Genomic DNA, 22,623 nt, shown 5'->3' on the forward strand with positions numbered 1-22,623 from the left:
CAAGCTTTCAGGCCCTCGGGGAATTTTGCAATAGTTTCCAGCTGGGAATGTTGTTTTAAGAAACATGTTTCCAGATGTAAACACATCACAGGAAATGTTGATGGTAGAAGGCGTGTCACGTGGAGGTATGACTGATTATGCAGCATTTCTTTACAACACCAATAACATGTGCAAGAACTGATATGTATAGAGGTCGACCGATTGATCGGCCAGACGATTTTTGGCATTTTTTAATTAATCGGCATCGGCCGATTGTGCTGCAAATTAGGCCGATTAATATACAGGCGCGTCTGCAAGCAACACGTGACGCTGCCTTGTGCGGCAAGCAGATTGCCATTCCACTGGCACAACGGATAACCCTGTGATGTCCCCCTCTGCCTGCTAACTTTTTGAAGCGAGAACTACCTGGTGACTCCCCAAGAAAACGGACTTAAGTTCTTATGCTTCGTTCTTAATCTAGCCTTGTATTTCATTGGTTAAATATGAAGTGAAGTGACATACTGCCAAGTATGGTGACCCATACTCGGAATTCGTGCTCTGCATTTAACCCATCCAACGTGCACACACACAGCAGTGAACACACACACACACACCGTGAACACACACCCGGAGCAGTGGGCAGCCATTTATGGTGCGGCGCCCGGGGAGCAGTTGGGGGTTCGGTGCCTTGCTCAAGGGCACCTCAGTCGTGGTATTGAGGGTGGAGAGAGCTCTGGACATTCACACCCCCCACCTACAATCCCTGCCGGCTGAGACTCGAACCCGCAACCTTTGGATTACGAGTCCTTATCTCTAACCATTAGGCCACGACTTCCCACTACATGTATATATCTGGTCAGTTTAAATATGTAGTAAAATCTGTGCCGTTAAGCGTTATCACCATACTCGTGATGTTATGCAAAACATTTTACGTGGATATTGGAATGCGAGTGAAGTACATAATAAATAATATTTTGGCATTCAAATGCATCGCGAATACGGAAACATTTGATTTTGTGTCGAATGAGAGACCCAACGTTGGTTTCAGTTTCGTTTTAGCCTAAATTAATTAGTTTTGGCTTGTCATTTATAGCTAGCTTCTTTTATTTTTAATTCTTGTTCTTTTCTAAATACTGTTAATTGAAAGAATTTGTTGTGGAGTGAAGGGAACTAAAATAGCCTAGCTATGTTTACAGTGTTTATTAATGTTTGTAAACATTTTGCGTCTGCATTAGGCCTATTTCTGAATGAAATAATAAAATGCGACTTATACGCAACTTCTCTCTCTCTCTCTCTATCGCTCTCTCTCTAAACAAAAATAAATTTTTTATACGCATAGCATATTTGCAGCAAATGCAGCAAACCTTTTTAAATATTTTCATAAATTACTGAAAAAAACGTTTAACTGATTGTATTAATCGGTCAAAATTCTTACGGTCAGTTAACGGTTAACCTGTTAAAATGGACATCCCTGTGAAAGCAGTGGCGAGTTTCCAAAGAACTGCGACACGCTGTCACGTGGATTACGGAGCTCTCAACTCTGCGCTGTCAGTATGTTTGAATGGGTATAAGTAGAGAGCATTTGTAATTCACATAAGCATACAACATTAGTGAATGTTACAAAAGACAAGCAAATATGGAATTTAACCCAATAAAAAAAAGTTAAGTGTTTTATATAGTTTTGTTCACTTCAGACCAAAAATTAAGAAATGCTGCTGGGTGCTACTGTGTAACACTATTTATTTTATTTATTGTATTATTTATCTTATTTATGTAAGTTTTTGTGCACAAAAAACTATTATTTTTTTCCTAGATTTTTGATTACCTGTTGTGTATTTATTATTTAATGTATACATTATTTTTTATTTAAATTATACAAGTGCACTGATTGGAGAGGCTTGTTTTGTTTAATAAATGTATAATTTAAGCAATTTTATGTATCACTTTACTTCTTATTACTTGACTTAGATTTTATGAGATGAAGGGAAAAAAGAAAGAAAGAAAATCGGCATCATATATCAGCCATCGACTGCCCTGATTTCTAAATATCGGCATCGGCCAGAGAAAAACCCATATCGGTCGACCTCTAGATATGTATATCTTGAATGCATATGCATTTATGTAAATTTTGATCAGCAAGTGTTTGCATGACTGTGTGTGTTAGAAACGTGTTTACTGCACCGTTATCTGTGACGCACTCGAGGGTATTTAAGGGGATGAGGTGGCTTAACCTTCTTTTGTTCTCGTTTAGTCCTTCATGCGAGCACAGGTGGTCTTCTCTCCAGAATATGTCCTCTCGCTGAGGCCTAATCTCATTTGGACTTCAAAGAATGTTTTTCTTTTAAATACCTTCCATCTCTCTTTGTTTCATGTTTCACGTTATTTATTTTGTACCCGAAATAGCTGGTGCCTGACGTTAAGATCAGTTTCTCGTTGTCTGTATATGGAAACGCTTTGAAAATGCACTCTTAAAAATAAAGGCTCTTTATTGGCATCTACAGTTCCATGAAGAACATTTAAAGGAATAGTTCACCCAAAATGGAAATTTGATGAAAATGTACTCACTCTCAGGCCATACAAGATGTAGATGAGTTCGTTTCTTCATGGGAACAGATTTGGAGAAATTTAACATTACAGTGAATGGGTGCCGTCAGAATGAGTGTCCAAACAGCTGATAAAAACATCTCAATGATCCACAAATAGTCCACATGGCTCCAGTCCATCATTTAATGTATTGTAAAGTGAAAAGCAGTGTTTTTGAATCCATCATAGAGAAATGTTTAGCTTCCAGTAAAAATATATATATTGTTTTCTCCAGGGAAGTTGTCTTGTCTGAATAAGGAGTGAAATAAGCACAGTTCAAGCACCATTTACAAGTGAAAACAGTCCAGAATAGTTCTAAACAAATTTGTCAGTGGATTTGGACAACGGGATGGAGTTTTTCACTGGAGGAAGCGTTATTATGAATTATGGACTTGTATTTTGGACAGAGGCAATGGTAAGAATGTCTTAATGATGGATTTGTTTCTTGCAATCACGCAGCATTTGGCTTCACAAGATGTTAATTGATGGACTGGAGTGGTGTGGATTATTGTGATGTTTTTATCAGCTGTTTGGACTTCCATACAGACGGCACCCATTCACTGCAGAGGATCCTTTGGTGAGCAAGTGATAAATTTACTCAATTTCTCCATATCTGTTCTGACTAAGAAACAAACTCATCTACATCTCGGATGGCCTGAGGGTGAAAACATTTTCAGCAAATTTAAATTTTGGGTGAACTGTTCCTTTAAGATCCATGGAAACTTTCCGTTCCGCAATAGGTTATTTATACTGGAAAAGGTTCTTGAGATTCACTAAGAAAAATATTGGTTATTTTAAGAACTGTTCACTGAAAGGTTCTATGGCCCCCTTTTGGAGACTTTATTTGTAAGAGTGAAAACTTGTTGGTTATGCCAACAAGGAAAACTTGTTAACGAAACGGGGCTGTCATTAACCCACAACAATCGCTGTCGTAAAGATGGCGTAATGCTAATCTCTACCTGACAGGCTCTCTGTGTTGTCCGTGACAAAAATGTGCCGCATGGCAACTTCAGCGAGAAGGCTCCAAGCGGGTTCTGCAGATGCGACAGCACCGAGGGAGTGAAAGCACGGTCTCCTGTGGAGAGCATCATTAAAGCAATGAGACGGAGTGAGACAGAAGCCCAGATGCTGAAGCTGGCAGAACGAGCCAACGGTAACTCACTCATCCCAGGTGATCGGCCACATGGCAGTCACTAATTAAACCTGCCGTTAAAAAGAAACGTATCCCTCTTATTACAGGGTGTCACCGACAGGCTTCCAGGATGAGTGGCGTCTGTCTTCGCCACATTGCTCTAATGTGAAGAGCATCTTGGGTAAATGGAAAGACAAACCGACAGCCTTTGATGGCAAATAAGGCTTAGCAGACATTAGGGAAAATGAAAGAGAGTCGTATTTAACCCTATAAAGCCTACTGTATCATATCTGACACAAGTGTCTAAGGCCACTAAATTATCAACATCATTAAAACATTGCCTTTGTCTGCTACATGCCTTCTGTCGACTGATTGATAGTTTTTAATTTTTTGGAATTAAAAGGCCTTTTAGTATGAATGCAAAAATATCAGTTTGTGGTTCACATGTCTTTTTGCTGGGAAATCTTTACGGATTTTTTTTATTTTTTGGCTATCGTTACAAGCTATCAGAATATTATCTTACGTTTTGTCTGTACCAAATTGCATACTTTTCCTCAGTTTAAGTTCTGAAAAAAATGAGTGTTTTTTGAATATGAGCTTAGTATTCTCAACTATATCATACTATATGTCCAATAGTATGATACTCAGCAAACAACTTCTTTAGATTTTGAAAAAATGTTTTGTCTAAATGTAAAACAAAAAAGACTGTTGCTATTTATAGCTCAGTTTCATCTAGATACTTAAACTTGTTTCACAGCATTCATAGTCACATCCGTCAAGCTGAACCTGCCTTGACTGTGAATCTGATCCACTGAAGAGCTTTAGGAGATCAGCTCTGGCTATATGTCTCGTCTTTCACCCTTGCACCTTTTTAAACAAGTTTGACCCATGTATACTGCAGGGATGGGCGTTTCACATTTACCTACCTTCATTGCAATTGGCAGACACTGTTTAAACAACTGTTTTCTACTTGAATATATTTTAAAAGGTAATTTATTCCTGTGATCAAAGCTCAATTTCCAGCATCACTACTCCAGTCTTCAGTGTCACATGATCCTTCAGAAATCATTCTAATATGCTGATTTTGCTGCTTTATATCCGCTTTATAATATTCAAAAACAGCAGTAGTTGTGCTGTTTTATGGTGGTTTGGAGCTTGATGTCATGATGGCTGTGGAAAATGAAAGACTGATTCGTTTATTAAATTAAAAGCATGTATCATGTGACTTGTGATGTCAGTGGATGGTCATCTTGTGTTACAGTATCTGCCGGTGGCCGTAACTGTACCTGCTTGACCAAACCGGCGTGTGGCGTCAATGAAGAGTCCATATAAATGAAGACGCCACCTTCCTTATTAGGCAGTTCAGTCGGTGAGGGAGGGATGGGATCTGAGCTGAAACAGAGGCTAGTTAACTTGATCTAAGAAAAACATTCCAGCAGTGCTTCCCAAACAATCTTGGGTCAACAGCCCTAAGCCTTTTGCTGCTTCCAGAGGACACACTGATCTCTCAAGATGTCCAATTCCCAAAGACATCTGGATTTACTTATGTTTTGTGTCCTCTGTTCTGGGGCGTGTAACACACCCCTCCAGCCTGTGTGTGTAGTGCTGTATAACTCGTCCGTCATCATTCAGTTTACTGGTGTATTGTTCAGTGATGTCAGCCGGTCATAAATCACGGTTTCACCATCAACAGGACAAGCATGGTTAAGTGAGCTATTGTTCACAAGTCTCAGTTGCACAGACGGCACTCCTCAGTTGCTCGGAGTCTTTTATCGGTCAGGAAGCTGTTGTATTGACATAACCCGACTCCAGCCACTCACCCACTGACATTTGATCCAGTTCTCCTGCGTTAACTTACTAGTTACAAGTGCAGATGGATTAACCAACCATCCGTCTATCTATCTATCTATCTATCTATCTATCTATCTATCTATCTATCTATCTATCTATCTATCTATCTATCTATCTATCTATCTATCTATCTATCTATCTATCTGTCTGTCTGTCTGTCTGTCTGTCTGTCTGTCTGTCTGTCTGTCTGTCTATCTGTCTCTATCTATCTATCTGTCTGTCTGTCTGTCTGTCTGTCTATCTGTCTGTCTGTCTGTCTATCTGTCTATCTGTCTGTCTATCTATCTATCTATCTATCTATCTATCTATCTATCTATCTATCTATCTATCTATCTATCTATCTATCTATCTATCTATCTATCTATCTATCTATCTGTCTGTCTGTCTGTCTGTCTGTCTGTCTGTCTGTCTGTCTATCCATCTATCTATCTGTCTGTCTATCTGTCTATCTATCTATCTATCTATCTATCTATCTACTGTATCTATCGTTATATTGTTCTGTCGTTCTATTGTTCTATCATTCATTCTCCCCTGGTTTCACAGACAAGGCTTAAACCTAGTCCTAGACTAAAATGTAAGTCTGAGCTGTTTTAACTGAAATAAACTTGCCCCGACTGATCTTAAAATATATCAGTGCCTTTGTTTTGTCTCAAGATGCACCCCAGTAATGTTTTTTCTAAGCATGTTTATAAAAATGGCTTAAATGTCCTAATTGAACTATGGCCTAATCCTGGCTTAGTCTAAACCCTGTCTGTGAAACCGGGCCTACGTCTGTCATTCTATTTCTCCATCATTCTATCACTTTATCTATCTATCTATCTATCTATCTATCTATCTATCTATCTATCTATCTATCTATCTATCTATCTATCTATCTATCTATCTATCTGTCTGTCTGTCTGTCTGTCTGTCTGTCTGTCTGTCTGTCTGTCTGTCTGTCTGTCTGTCTGTCTGTCTGTCTGTCTGTCTGTCTGTCTGTCTGTCTGTCTGTCTGTCTGTCTGTCTGTCTGTCTGTCTGTCTGTCTGTTGTTCTGTCGTTCTATCTATCTGTCTGTCTGTCTGCCCTGTCTGAAACCGGGCCTACGTCTGTCATTCTATTTCTCCATCATTCTATCACTTTATCCATCGTTCTGTCTGTCATTCTATCTATCTATCTATCTATCTATCTATCTATCTATCTATCTATCTATCTATCTATCTATCTATCTATCTATCTATCTATCTATCTATCTATCTATCTATCTATCTATCTATCTATCATTCCATTGTTCTATCTATATTGTTCTATTGTTCTGTCTATCTATCTATCTATCTATCTTAGATAGATAGATAGATAGATAGATAGATAGATAGATAGATAGATAGATAGATAGATAGATAAACCGCTGTCAGTTGTGAACAGTCTTGTGTCACAGCTGACTGCTTGTGATTACCTGAGACAGACGTAAATACCAGGTGCAAACAAGGGCCTAAAATGGTGCCCATTTTTGTTATAGTTTCTTATCTTCACATTTCTGAAGCTCCAGTCACCTTTCATGTAAACGTATCTCTGGGTCTCCATCATAGACATTGAATTAGACCAATCAATAGAGTCGCTTGGCAAGAGAAGGTCTCACATGGAGTTTTCCGTTTTCCCTCCTCTGTCGTCTCTAGGTCAGCATTTATGTCCCAGAAGCCACCTCCAGTTGAAGCGTTTCCCAAACAAACTAATCAACTAGTCAGCCATCTTGAACCACACCTGGCTGCAACCTGAGTGGTCCAATGGCAGTGCAGTTGTCAATTGTGCAGTCCTTGTATTGTGTTGTTTACGATCTGAGTCTGGAAATCATTATTAAATAGATTTGCTTTGTGGAGATCAGATATGAGAGTATCGTCCTCTAGTGGCGTTCAGTGGGAACACAGCACCACAGACTCATCACTCTGGTAGGCTTAGCCTAAAAACACTTCCTTAAAACAGTTTTTACATTTAATCACAGGATCATTTCTCTTTGTGTGGTATATAGCTTCACTCCTGTGATGTGATTGGTTCAGCCAACCAGTGGGGCGGGCCTATCACATTACAATATTCATCAATTAGTATGTGGTAACAGTTTGGTTTGCTTGTTTCCATGAGGTGCACAGCAACAGGACTCCACCTGTAGAGGGTTTTGTGTGCACCTCAGGGACAATGGGTACAACGCTGATGAAAAATGCAGAGGTTAGATGCCGGAGTTTAGACTAGCTGTTTACAAAGTGATATATTGCCACGCCAGCTGATCTACATAATGCTGTCCTCCTTTCTATGCACATGCATGCAAACACAGCCAGATACCACCAGGTCAGATAATTAGATAAAAGATTGTGAGGCACTTTATTTTATTTGTTATATTATTCTATTTTTATACTGTTTTATTTTGTATTAATTATTCAACTTTTATTTGTTATACTAATTTTCATTAATTTGATTATCAATAATTGCATTCGCAATTACTAATTTTTCAGATACCTTTATTATTTATTATTTAAACTTAATTTGATTTGTTTCAACATTTCAGTCCAAAGCATACAATTATAACAGCTATTATTTGAAATGTTTCTAAATATTTTTTAATTGCACTTTTTTTCAGTTTGTACCTGGTGAACCCTCATGGAATGGTTTAAGTCCTCATAAATATAATACAGTTTTAATTGTGAATTCATATTTAACTCTGCTGTGTATTCAGTGGTCATATTTTCTGCCCGGTTACCCGACCAGGAACGACCCAATAGCAGCCCGTCGCTAAATGAATCATCACTTTCAACCTCAGAACCCTTTTAGAGCAGATGGGATCAATGAAGCCATATCTACTTCTCTGAATTAGTCATAGTTTTCTGTTTTGTAGAGAAATGAATAGTCAGGGGAAGAGGCTTTATGATTCCCACAAACATCTGCTGCTCTGCTGTTTTCATCACCAGCGCTGAACACACGGTCATAAATCAACACAGTGAATTCACACGTTTACGCTCGTGGTTCCCTTCAGCATGGAGAACGATGCACGAGCATACAGTAGGGTTTGCAACAGTGTTATTGGTTTTTCCATTCAATTGTTTGTGCTAGTATCTAGAAAGCATAGTGACCAAGTACATATGATATAAATGATATAATATATATGATAATGTTTAATATGCAAAAATTCTGAATTAAGATGACCTTTTTAATAGCAAAATATTAGCATAAAATTTAATTCAAATGCCCACGGGAAAAAATATGTATGTCTTGGACACTCGGGTAAAGAGAGGGGCGGAGCTGTCAACTGATCACCACCTGGTGGTGAGTTGGATCCGATGGCGGGGGAGGAAGCTGGACAGACTCGGCAGACCCAAGCGTACTGTGAGGGTCTGCTGGGAACGTTTGGCCGAGTCTCCTGTCAGAGAGATCTTCAACTCCCACCTCCGGCGGAGCTTTGACCGGATCCCGAGGGAGGCTGGAGATATTGAGTCCGAGTGGACCATGTTCTCCACCTCCATTGTTGAAGCGGCTGCTCGGAGCTGTGGCCGTAAGGTCTCCGGTGCCTGTCGAGGCGGCAATCCCCGAACCAGGTGGTGGACACCGGAAGTAAGGGATGCCGTCAAGCTGAAGAAGGAGTCCTATCGGGCCTGGCTGGCTTGTGGGACTCCTGAGGCAGCTGACGGGTACCGACAGGCCAAGCGAACTGCAGCCCGGGTGGTTGTGGAGGCAAAAACTCGGGCCTGGGAGGAGTTCGGTGAGGCCATGGAGAAGGACTATCGGCTGGCCTCGAAGAGATTCTGGCAAACCGTCCGGCGCCTCAGGAGAGGGAAGCAGTGCCCAGCCAACGCTGTTTACAGTAGAGGTGCGGAGCTGCTGACCTCGACTGGGGATATCGTTGGACAGTGGAAGGAATACTTCGAGGATCTCCTCAATCCCGCCGTCACGTCTTCCATTGAGGAAGCAGAGGCTGGGGGCTCAGAGGTGGACTCGTCCATCACCCAAGCTGAAGTCACCGAGGTAGTCAAGAAACTCCTCGGTGGCAGGGCACCGGGGGTGGATGAGATCCGCCCTGAGTACCTCAAGTCTCTGGATGTTGTGGGGCTGTCTTGGCTGACGCGCCTCTGCAGCATCGCGTGGCGGTCGGGGACAGTGCCTCTGGGGTGGCAGACCGGGGTGGTGGTCCCTCTTTTTAAGAAGGGGGACCGGAGGGTGTGTTCCAACTACAGGGGGATCACACTTCTCAGCCTCCCTGGGAAAGTCTATGCCAGGGTACTGGAGAGGAGAATCTCGGATTCAGGAGGAACAGTGTGGTTTTCGTCCAGGCCGTGGAACACTGGACCAGCTCTATACCCTCTACAGGGTGCTGGAGGGTTCATGGGAGTTTGCCCAACCAGTCCACATGTGTTTTGTGGATTTGGAGAAAGCATTCGACTGTGTCCCTCGCGGCGGCCTGTGGAGGGTGCTCCGGGAGTATGGGGTCCGGGGTCCTTTACTAAGGGCTGTCCGGTCCCTGTATGACCGAAGCAGGAGCTTGGTTCGCATTGCCGGCAGTAAGTCAGACTTGTTCCCGGTGCATGTTGGACTCCGGCAGGGCTGCCTTTTGTCGCCGGTTCTGTTCATAAGTTTTATGGACAGAATTTCTAGGCGCAGCCAGGGGCCGGAGGGTGTCAGGTTTGGTGACCACACGATTTCGTCTCTGCTTTTTGCAGATGACGTTGTCGTGTTGGCTTCATCAAGCCAGGACCTTCAGCAGGCACTGGGACGGTTTGCAGCCGAGTGTGAAGCGGCTGGGATGAGAATCAGCACCTCCAAATCCGAGGCCATGGTCCTCAGTCGGAAAAGGGTGGTTTGCCCACTTCAGGTTGGTGGAGAGTTCCTGCCTCAAGTGGAGGAGTTTAAGTATCTTGGGGTTTTGTTCACGAGTGAGGGAAGGATGGAACGGGAGATTGACAGACGGATCGGTGCATCTTCTGCAGTAATGCGGTCGATGTGCCGGTCTGTCGTGGTGAAGAAAGAGCTGAGCCGCAAGGCGAAGCTCTCGATTTACCGGTCAATCTACGTTCCTACTCTCACCTATGGTCATGAGCTTTGGGTCATGACCGAAAGGACAAGATCCCGGATACAGGCGGCTGAAATGAGCTTTCTCTGCAGGGTGGCTGGGCGATCCCTTAGAGATAGGGTGAGAAGCTCGGTCACTCGGGAGGAGCTCAGAGTAGAGCCGCTGCTCCTTCACATTGAGAGGGGTCAGCTGAGGTGGCTCGGGCATCTGTTCCGGATGCCTCCTGGACGCCTTCCTGGGAAGGTGTTCCGGGCGCGTCCCACTGGGAGGAGACCCCGGGGAAGACCTAGGACATGCTGGAGAGACTATGTCTCCCGGCTGGCCTGGGAACGCCTCGGTGTCCCCCCGGAAGAGCTGGAGGAAGTGTCTAGGGAGAGGGAAGTCTGGGCATCTCTGCTTAGACTGCTGCCCCCGCGACCCGGCCCCGGATAAGCGGAAGAAGATGGATGGATGGATGGATGGATGGATTAATTCAAATGATTTCAAAACAGAAACATGTACATTAAGTATACATAAAATTGTCCGAGGATTTTGGAACTGATATTTGGTTCAGTGCTCATTACAGATGCTCACACTGGTTGAAACTGGTTGTCTAGTAATCAGACAGTTGATTGCTATAAATTAAATGAATTAGTTGATTACATATTTTGCTAAATATTTACAATTTAGCTAGAATAGTCAATTTAATCCGAACAGAATATGTACATTGTACACTGGTCAGCTAATTTGTTGTCCAATAACCAACTGGTTGATTAGTAAGGGCAAATTAATTAAATGAAATTAAAACACATGCAAAATATTTGCATAAAATATAATCGGAATGAATGCCTTTATTTATTTATTTATTAAGTTTTCCATATTTTTGTGCTTTAATTAGCAGCTAAAATGAGCTAATGTAGACAGTTTTCTTGTCTTTGCACATTCAGATGCCTTTTTTTCTTGTATGCAGATTCATCAGCCTTAAAATGGCCAATCAATATAAATAATCCCAAAATGACCAAATATGATCCTGTCCATCATCCTGCTCCATATATCGGTGTGTCACTTTGCAGCAGTGCAGCAGTCCACCAAACAGACAGGTTTGCATTGGGTTTCCAAGAACCCAGTCAATACACATCAATTCAAAATAAGTCTCATCAGATGCTGGCAGCTCCAGCGGTAAACTGGCAGGTCTATGGACGAGAGCGTATCTCCGCTGTTCCCCACATATGATGTTTGGCTAGAGGTTGAGCGAGGTTTTGAATATGACTATGAATGCTCAGTGTCTCTGAAGCGGAGGTGTCACATTGCCCCGTGCTGTGTTCATAAAGCGAGGACAGGGAAAGAGATGAGCTGATGTCTAAAATGAGTTTACCCGCTCGCACCGACCTCCTGTCCCTCGAGCTGCTCGCCAAACCCCGCTGCATGTCCACCAGCGGCTCGCCGTTTGCCACCAACAAACCCATCGACATTAAAGCCCGGAGAAGATGGTAACCGTTGTTTTTTGCTGTTTTTAACCCGGTTTATTTTGGTGCAGCATACAGGTTTTTAGCTGTTTGCCTATGTTGGGCTGCTTTACCTTCTATGGCTGTTTGTTATTTTAGTGTATGTATGGTATTTGTTTATTCTTAAAGCGAGTCTTGTGAAGAAGCAGAGCTCAGTCTGGTAATGTGTTTATATCATCACTTAATCACATTCGCCTTAAAGAGACTACTAGAGCCGTATCAGGTGAGAGACACTTGGATTCACCTGCTATAGAAAAACCTACTGAGAATTATGCTATTATTAGCGGTATTTCCAACATGGAGTGTCACTTTTACTTTAACTAATGTGCCCGGTGCTGATGTCTGGACCTCAGAGTAAAGCACACTTATAAAAGCAAATAAGTTAAATGCATTTGTTTTTCTCAAAATGCACTAAAATATTTGATATATGTGCATCCAATAACAAGGATGTGGATTTGACACATTGTGGAGTGATTGGTGCTGCTGTTAATCGGCCAAGTATGGTTTAATTTGTTACTTTTAATGCAGTTGGTGTCACAAAATAACAATGAACAATAATCTTAGCATTTATTAAATTTACTTCATTTTAATTAACTAGCACCTTGGCACTCATAATGACTACAAACATGGCTTAATTCGGTTCAGTTCGTTTCATTTCACTTCTGTTGTGCAATTAAATTTAATATTTTATATTTAAAAGCAAATGTAAATATTTCTATAATATTTTATTAGTATTAATTAAGAGTAATATTGATGAATAGATGCTGTAAAAAGTTTTTATTGTTAGTTCACGATCATGTTAAACTTCATTTTAATTATGTAGCACATTTTTAACATTTCAAGTTTTAAATAAATTAACATTAATAAATACATCATGAATGAATACCTTTTTTGGCAGATAATGACGTAAAACAGTGTTAATTCAGTTCAAATGGCTTAATTAAGCTTATGGTTTAAATCAGTTCAGTTCTGCTTATTGTAATTGTGAAATGCAATTAAATATTTTGTATTTGTGTAGCTATATTTTATGTATGTTTGTAAATATTTTACATTGTAAATTTAGTTTTATAACTTTTACATTTTTTACAACAATAATGTAGATGAGTAAATGGTGAATATTTTATTTTATATTTAGTCCATGATACCAAATGCATTAACTAGTGTTAACAAATGATACATTACTGGAAAGTGTTACCAATTACTATTGCTTATTCTTTAAGCTGGGGTCAGAAACCAAATGAAACCTTAGTGTGATGCATCAAATCATGTGGTTTATTGAGGAGAGGGGCTCTGTTGAACTTGGACAGGAGTAGTAACCACATAGAAACATCCTACTGTAGCTTAACTTTGTGCACAGGAGTGTCACTTGTTATTTCATGGCAGCACAAATTATAAGTATATTATATTTGTTAACCATTCAGTTACCTCCCTAAAATCAAATAAGAAACGCGCCAAAGATGTTTGCTCACCTGAAGCCTGGAGGAATTAAATTTATGCGAACTGTTTGCACTAAACTTTGTAAATGTCAGCCGTAATCTGATTGCTCTGTTATGTGAGGAGCAAAGCAGCTTAAGAGTGTGAGAATTTGCTCCATCAGCGTGTTTTATCACAGACCGGCTGAGATGGTGAAGGCTCGTACAGTGTCGTCTAAACACCCGTTTCTGATTTAATGAGTGACTCAGTTTGCGCAGATGATGGCCAGTTAACACAGGCTCTGAACCTGCTGATGACTTGATGGGTTTAGAGAGAATAAACACAAAGAGCTTTGGCTCGTTCTTCTCTGGCCTCAATGCAGTTCAGTTTCAGATCCACACAAGTCCATCAGGAGGAATTATACCAATGCATTTCCTCCCCCAGCGTGCTTCGTAAGGTCTTGCACAAACCCACCGCTCGACCGCAGAGGGAGCAGGAAACTTCAATTACACACAGCCTGCGGGAGCGTGGTCATGCGTAAAGGTGAATCGGGAAGAGGATATCGCCCACAAACCTTTCACCGCCTCGTCTGTGACGATGTTTGTGCTGGGCTCTGTGAGGTTTTTGGTTTGTAAGCATGCAAATGTGGTGTGGTCACTTTAAAGGGATAGTTCAACCAAAAATGAAACCTCTTTACTCACTCTTACATTGTTTCCAATCCCATAAGGCTTTGATATTTTTCATGAAACTTGAGAGGTTTCGGTCTAGGTTACCAAAACTTAGAAGATCCAAAAAGTTCATATAGGCAGCATAAACTGACTCCTTATGATTTAAAAAGTCTTGTTAAGAGTTATTGCTTTATATGATGAGCAGAATTTATTTAGGCTTTTATTGATATATAAACACACATGTATATAGCAAATCACATTTGTTAAACACACAAAGCTCATTTGTGCGATACACGCTTGAACAATCCTCATTGGTTGTCGCATTTCAAGGTACAAAAAGGTACAAAACTGGCACTGTGGTAGGCACTCATGGTTAGTGTGTCAACATATAGCACAACTGTGCTCACGGTGACCTGAGTTCGATCCCCGTCTCGAGGTCCTTTGCCGATCCCTCTCTCCTCCCAGTATTTTCCTGTTGTCTCTCTACTGTCCTATATGAATAAAAAAACTAAACATATAGACTTTTAAAGTGCTAATAAGGTACTGATATTTACAGTTCAGGAGTAAATAAGGTACAAAGATGTACTTTTAAAGGAACACTCCACTTTTTTTGGAAATAGGCTCATTTTACATCTCCCCAAGAGTTAAACAGTTGAGTTTTACCGTTTTTGAATCCATTCAGCCGATCTCTGGGTCTGGCAGTAGCACTTTTAGCTTAGCTTAGCATAGATAATTGAATCGGATTAGACCATTAGCATCTCGCTCAAAAATGACCAAAGAGTTTCGATAATTTTCCTATTTAAAGATGGACTCTTCTGCAGTTATATCGTGTACTAAGACCGACGGAAAATGAAAAGTTGCAATTTTCTAGGCTGATATGGCTAGGAACTATACTCTCATTCCAGCGTGATAATCAAGGAACATAGTATGCCTAAAGTACATACAGTATTCACCCAGCCTAATATTATTTAATACGGATTTTTAAAGCAAATTTATTATTTATTCAAATGTAGCCATATGTTCAGAAAAAGCATACACTGTCAGAAAAATGGGAGCACTTTATTTTACAGTCCTGTTCCTCCATGTACATACTTATGTGCTAATTATAGTAATTCACTAACTGGGTAATAGTTAGCTACTAACCCTGAACCTACCTCTGCACCTTTCCTTAACCCATTTAGTTACCTTATATTACCCAAGGTAAGTAAAAATAAAGTTAAAATAAAGTGCAACCAAAAAAGGTACAAAGCTGTCACTGGGTCGGTATCCTTTCAAAAGCTACCAATATTTACACTTTAGGTGCTAATATGCACTATTAAAGTACAAAATATGTGCCATTTAGGGGTAAATAATGTACCAAAATGTAGCCTACCTTCCATCTGTAAGACCCAAAGTTACTGCCCTCGTGTATGTGTATCATTCATTGTTTAGATGTGAATAAAAACCTAAATTAAATCTGTTCATCCTATAAATAGGTCGTATTTCTTCATAAGACTTGGATTAAACCACTCAATTCGTTTGGATTCACTTTACAATCCCTTTTTGAGCTTTTTGGATCTTGTAAGTTTTGTTTCCTGCCCTTTTAATGGACCTGGACTTTTAGTGCATTAAAAATACCTTAATTTGCATTTCAAAGATTAACCAAGGTCTTATGGTTTGGAATGAGTATATGATGACAGAACTGTTATTTTTTTAGGTGAACTGTCCCTTTAAAGAAGCGGTTGGTCAAAAGATACAGGGTTTCTGGTGGGTGCATGAGAAACTAGCGCAGTACTTTGAGGGAAAGCTGGAGGTAAGAGTAGCCCTCGCTTGGACTCGGTGTCCCTAAATGCTAATCAGATTACCCAGAGAGGCGGAGCCAGGGTTAACGGTGGCCACATGCAGACGTATGTCACTCAGTGTGAAAGGGGAGGAGTTTGTACAACCCAGACAGTCCAGGAAACACTTGACATCACAAGATGAGGCTCTAGCTCAGACGCAGCCCCATGGACTTGCAGAAGGACCATACGGGCGACTTCATCACCCCCAGCGAAACCGTAAGCAGAGGCATGAAACGAAAGCGCCTGCTCAAGTCCTACAGGTAGCGTACGCGCTCAGAAACGCTCATGACTTGCATACTGGAGTGAGATAAGCTGATTCTGGTTTGCTCAAGTGTGTTTTTCTGTGGTAAGCTGGCAGAAGTTGGGGGTGGTTTGCTGTGATGTTTGTAGTTTGCAGTGGCAGGTCAAGTTAAAGCAGTCTCGCTCTGTATCTTTCTTGAATTCTGGACATTGCTTACAGTGTTGGACTGGACTACTAGACATACAGTATTTTCCTCATCTTGGTAATGAAATGTTATATACTACAGTGCACATGTAAATAAAGTAAAAGATTGTTTGCATGAATATTAGTTACATAAATGTGCCTGTTTCTATTTAAAAAAATAATAATATATATATATATATGTGTAAAGGAGTTGTTCATAATTAGCAGGTCATATTTTGAACTTCTTTCATTATAATAATTAAATATCTAATTTTAAATATGTAATAATTACTGTTTTCTGCAGCTATACAGTTTAAACGTTTGGGGTTGGTAAGGTTGTTTTTAAAAGTCTCTTCTGCTCACCAATGCTGCATTTATATGATCAAAAATACAGTAAAAATGTGAAATATTATTATAATTTAAAATAACTAATTTCTATTTTAATATATTTTAAAATGTATTTTATTAATGTGATCAAAGCTGAGTTTTCAGCATCATTATTCCAGTCTTCAGTGTCACATGATCCTTCAGAAAACATTCTAATTTGCTGCTCAATAAATTTTTTATTATTATTATCAATGTTGAAAACATAAATTGAAATCTTTTGTAACATTATAAAGTCATTTTTGATCAATTTAATGCATCATTTCTGAATAAAAGGGTTATTTCTATAAAAAATCTTAATGAATGCAAAGTTTTGATCAATAGTGTGCATTTCGGTGACATTTAAGTTAATTTTGTCCTATTTTTTCATACATTTTTTTGCATTCACTGCCACAGCAGATCAGTTTAGGATGTGGGAAATTGTGCGATATTCATTTTGAAAGAGGAAACTGGTTTTAGCCCAGTACGTTGATAAATTGCAAAAATACCCTGATGGATTTTTTTTTTAAGTTTCCTTTTCAAGAAAACCTCAAGTGTTACACCAAAGAAGTTATTGATGCAACTGCTTTGCACTTAAAAACGCCTCACATATAACAACAGCTACTTCTCATTTGCTACATAGCAAGTTCTCATAAATATTCTAGTGGAATATATGTCAGTTTATGGGATAAATAGCAGCTATGCTATGTTTATTATTTTTACTATTATTATAGCACATGTTTTGTCAAAAGATTCCCACCACTAATGAAACAGTGCAGTGCCGTTTTCTAATTTCTGTTTTCCACCAGAGGGCCTCCTTCCGTTTTTCTGCAGCTCGTCATTTGTTCAGTTCTTCTGGTGCTCTGCCACATACATGCTTTCTCCTACATCGATCGTTAGTCTGAGTAAATGCTTGCATGTGCTTCTGTTTGGAACGAGTTGGATGTATATGTTTAAAATGATTGTGGCATGATCAGAAAAGCGTAATGCCATTAGTGTATGTGCAGCATGTGTGAATATCATTTTGCATGTACTTCATCCAACTTTTTGCATGAATTGATCTTTTTTTATGTGAAAATGTATCACAATGATGTGTTGCGTGGCCTGTCTGTCCTTGATGCATATCAAAAATGCTCAAGCCACAAGACAGCCCACATGTCACTTACTGCTCAACTGACGTGTCGTCAGAATGTCATGAGACGTTGCTAATACTGTGCGCACAATTTTCCATCTGCTATCAGAGCACAATGAGTTTGGTTATTCTAAAAACAGCTAAACAGGGTTTTTGTATGTGTGCTCGTTAACACAACTGCTGGATTCCAGGAAATGTAATATTGTTCTAGTTGCACTGATATTAAACAGCATTGCCAAAAATGATCAGGAGAGATTTGATCAAGAAGTCATGCAGGCAACATTATCATATAGTGAATTTACATTGAATTTGACTGACTGTCTATGTGTCTATATTGAGGGATTTTTTTCTTTCACTCAATATGGCAGGAATCATTCATTGAAAATTTTAAGTTTACAATGTAATCGGAGTGTGTTTATTGTAAAGTTTGGCCATTACAGATGCTGTAACATCCAAGATGTAGATGAGTTTGTTTATACATGGGAACAGATTTGGAGAAATGTAGCATTCCATCACTTGCATTCGCTCACTAATAGGTCCTCTGCAGTGAATGGGTGCCGTCAGAATGAGAGTCCAAACAGCTGATAAAAACATCACAATAATCCACACCACTCCAGTCCATCAATTAACGTCTTGTGAAAAGCTGCAAGTTTACAAGAAACAAATTCATCATTAAGAAGTTTTTAACTTTAAACTGTTGCTTGTGGCCAAAGTACGAGTCCAAAATCCATAACATTGCTTTCTCCAGTGAAAAAAAAAAAGTTGTGTATTCTGTCATCCCCGGGCCAGTCATTATGATCGTCGTCACATATCTGCTCTACTAATTACTTTAATTAGAGCGCCTGTCTGCTGGGAATCCAAGTAGCCTGTAATGACGGATGGATGTTGGGCCGCATGTTTAAAGTCAGGAGGGGTTCGCGTGAATGTGTGTTTAGGGTTGAAGAGTTGAGAAGTGGATGTCGCAGCCTAAATCCTCCGATGTTGCGCGCTATTTCATGGATCAGTAAGTCTTTTTATTAGATCAGATACGGTCTGCTGGGCAGTATCACTCACACACACTCGCATGTAAGGAAATTCAATTGCATTCCCATATCTAAGAGTGCCAGGAAGAGCATCTCGAGTTCAATGTTGAGGAAGTTGAAGTGTGCAGTAAAGCACATCATACAGAACACACACACACGCACATTCTTAAAGATAAAGGCTGCAAATAGAGAAATGATGTAGTTGGCTGGTGGAATAATAAGTGTTACATACCAAATATAAATGTTATGTATTACTTAATGGCTAAATTTGACTATTGGTTAAAATGATCATGCATATTAAAAATTGGAACATATATTGGAAAAGAATTAGAGTGTGGTTGAAACACAACAGCTGTGTGAAGTCCATTGAAGCTTTCAGAAACACCTCTGTATCTCCTGACTCCTGTCAAGACTGTCATTCACACTCCAGCTCTTCTCCTCCTCTGTCGCTTTCCCATGTATAGGCTCGTTCTCTCACACGTTTTTTGTTTAATTTTTTTTATGTCTTCTCTCCTCTCACATGGGCCAACCACATAAAACACTTTAGCAACCACCCAGAACCCCCTTGCATCATGGGAAATTTCTTCAGAAACTCAGATGTTTCTCCTAAAATTCAAGAAATCACAGCAGAGCTTAGATCATTTAGTATGTGGGGAAAGGAAAGGGGTGTGTGGCCAAGTATGGTGACCCATTCTCAGAATTTGTGCTCTGCATTTAACCCATCCAGTAGTGAACATACACCCGGAGCAGTGGGCAGCCATTGCTGCGGCGCCCGGGTAGCAGTTGGGGGTTTGGTGCCTTGCTCAAGGGTCTCACCTCAGTCGTGGTATTGAGGGTGGAGAGTGTGCTGGTTATTCACTCCCCCCACCTACAATCCCTGCCTGACCTGAGACTCAAACCCATGACCTTCGGGTTACAAGTCCAACTCTCTGTCCATTAGGCCACGATTGTCCCTTGTGAAGAGTTTGATGAGAAATGTTTGAGTTCATAGTGAGATCTCTGCTTCTTAAATGGATGAAAAATGTTTTTAAACTTTTCTTCTGACTTTTGATTAGTGTTATTTTAGTGTTTATTATTTATATACTATTATAGTTTTTATTGATATTTTAAGTTCACTTTTATTTTTGTATTTTCTTTTTTTTTAATTTCTAGGGCCGGGACTTTAACGCGTTAATTTAGATTAATTAATTACACAAAAATAACGCGTTAAATTTTTTTAACGCATTTTAATCGCACTTATTTTTGCACCGCGGAACGTTTCTCACTGGATGAGTTTCGGCGGACCGATTATACTGGAGCACCAACTAGCGTTCAGACAAAAACAAACCACAGTGAACATGGACAAAGAAGCTGATGAGACCGCTTTGGTTGGCCCTGTGGATGGGAAATTTTGTTATAAAAAACGAATGGATGGAAGCGTCGATAAGAGCATGGTTGTGTGCAAGCTATGCAACAAGGAATTCGCATATCACCGCAGCACATCGAGCCTCAAGTATCACCTCAATGCTAAACATATAGCAAAGTCTGTTATGGCCTCTGAAGCAACAGAGATGTTGTCTACAGTAATAGTCAGGGTTTCCGATGTTCTGAATGTACTTGAAAGTATTGTGTTTTACTTAAAAAAAAAAACAGTTTACAGAAGGTATACCTACCTATAGGGTACCTGAATTTCTGAAATGTAGGCTACTATATTTCTAAATATCCTATTGCTACACTTAATGGCAATATTGCACTGGTCTGTTGGACTTGGTTGAACAAAAATAAACAATATTTTGTTGCTTAAGCTTATGTATTCAGTCATTATTCAATGGTATACTAAAAATCCATATGAAAAAACTTACTTCTCACTGTTCTCAGGTCAAATATTTATATGCGATTAAAATGCGATTAATTTCGATTAATTAATTACAAAGCCTCTAATTAATTAGATAATTTTTTTTAATCGAGTCCCGGCCCTAAAATTTTCATTTGAATTTGAATTTTAGTCATTTTATGTGCATTTTTATTAGTCTTTAATATTTCTATTTTTAGTTTTCATATTAAAAGATCACACATTTTATTAGTTATATCGATATATCGGCCGATATTTGTCATTTTTCAAATATCGGCATCAGCCGATAAGTTTTTCTATTCGGCTGATGTGTTGGAGGCAGGAGTTTTATTTTGACGGCGCTGAGAACGGCTCTCCAGCTGTGAGATCTTGTGAAGTGTGCATTTGTATCCTGCATGATCACGTGTTCTCTGCGTGATGGTTGGTCCGTGTGAATTGAATACAGACAGGGGCAGTACGCCCGATCGACAAACTTTAAACTCGTGATTTCAAACTATGCTATGCTGCCATATTTATGTCATTTTCACTGTGTGCTGTATGTAAAATGAGTGTTACCTTGGCTTTATTTGAAAAAACATGATTCCCAATGCACACAAACTTCCCAGAATACTGAGTGCCTTGTTGGTTACAGTGTTTACTTCCTTTTTAATCATATTTTTATTAAATATTTAGTTATTTGTGAAAAATGCTTTGTTATAAAGTATAAGTAGTATGTTTATTTTACACATTTATTTTTTTAATCCATTTTCAAATTATTTCAAATTTCTTAAATATCAATTAAAATAAATAAAATTATATCAGCCATTGGCCACCCTTCTTTATATATATCGGCATCGGCTGTCAAAAAAAAACTATATCAGCTGACCACTAGTATTTATTAATATTTTGAATTTGATTTTTGTTTTATTTATTTTGTGTTTTTATATTTTCAGTGTTTTAGTTTAATAACTTTTAGTCACAACATTTCTGAGTTTTTTTCATCTAATATTTATATTTGATTTTATTTCTGATTCATTTAAATTACCAAAAAGTATTTTTAAATGTTTTAGTAAACAATAACGACACTGTTTTTGATATTTTGGTAAATTAGAGCATAATTTGAAACGTCTGAGAAGCAGGAGGCTTAATTAAAAGTCTCAGTTTACTCCCTATACATCTTAATGCTGTCTTGGAGAATACAATGAGATGCTAAAGAGATCTCGTTGGTGGTTTTTCTTTCCCGTGGGTCATGTTGTTCTTGTCTTGTCATGGTTAGCGTGTGTGTGTGTGTGTCCTGAAGTGGGCTCTGACGCCGTCACCAGCTGCATTTCCACCCCCTCCACTCCCTAAAGCCGTCCGCTCTGGTTCCTTCGCTGAGATACGGCACAAACACACACGCAGGACCCTGAGGGTTTACCCCCCCCCAACACACACACACATAAACACTCCCACTCCCACTGCTAGGCCACTGCAACCCAGGGAAAAGAAAGTAGAGGAGGAGAGCAGGACTAGAAACGTGATATTGACTCTGGCTTACTTACCCTGCAGACACAGAGAGACACAGAGACTCTCACTGCAGCCGCATAGTTTGAGCACAGAGCTGGATTATCTCAGAGAGCATGTCCATCACGGAGCTGGACGGACTCTGACAAGGTCTAGAGAAATCCGAGGGACGACAACACACGTTTGGCCATGAGTATCGTTATGAAACCGCGCTCACGTTCCACCAGCTCTCTCAGGAACACAGAGGGAATCTGGTAAAGTTGTACTCATTCTCGCTTTCAGGCATGGCATGCGTCATACGATCGAAACCTGCTTACAGTGTAATGTGAAAAGTATAATCTCATAGTTTGACATCTGCCACAGATTTTCTTAGTTCTTAAGATTTAATATTTATATATAATTATATTTTGGT

At 39.7% G+C, this 22,623-nt stretch overlaps 1 protein-coding gene across 9 annotated transcripts in view; it reads left to right on the forward strand.

Annotated features, from left to right (window-relative positions):
• The window catches only part of LOC306865971 (3',5'-cyclic-AMP phosphodiesterase 4D-like), a 220,973-nt gene that overhangs the window by 161,079 nt on the left and 37,271 nt on the right, over positions 1–22,623 (forward strand). Inside the window, exon 1 of one of the 9 annotated variants that reach the window (XM_079410862.1) lies at positions 16,113–16,217. The exons of 5 other annotated variants lie outside the window; for them this stretch is intronic. In XM_079410862.1, the coding sequence (XP_079266988.1) occupies positions 16,123–16,217 (95 nt within the window). In that variant the 5' untranslated portion in view covers positions 16,113–16,122. Of the gene's footprint in view, positions 1–16,112; positions 16,304–22,175; positions 22,466–22,623 lie in introns of those variants that run through there. 3 more of the 9 variants (XM_079410868.1, XM_079410867.1, XM_079410864.1) reach the window with 3 other exon arrangements.

Source organism: Barbus barbus (genome assembly GCF_936440315.1).
Source record: "Barbus barbus genome assembly, chromosome: 47".
Classification (NCBI taxonomy): domain Eukaryota; kingdom Metazoa; phylum Chordata; class Actinopteri; order Cypriniformes; family Cyprinidae; genus Barbus; species Barbus barbus.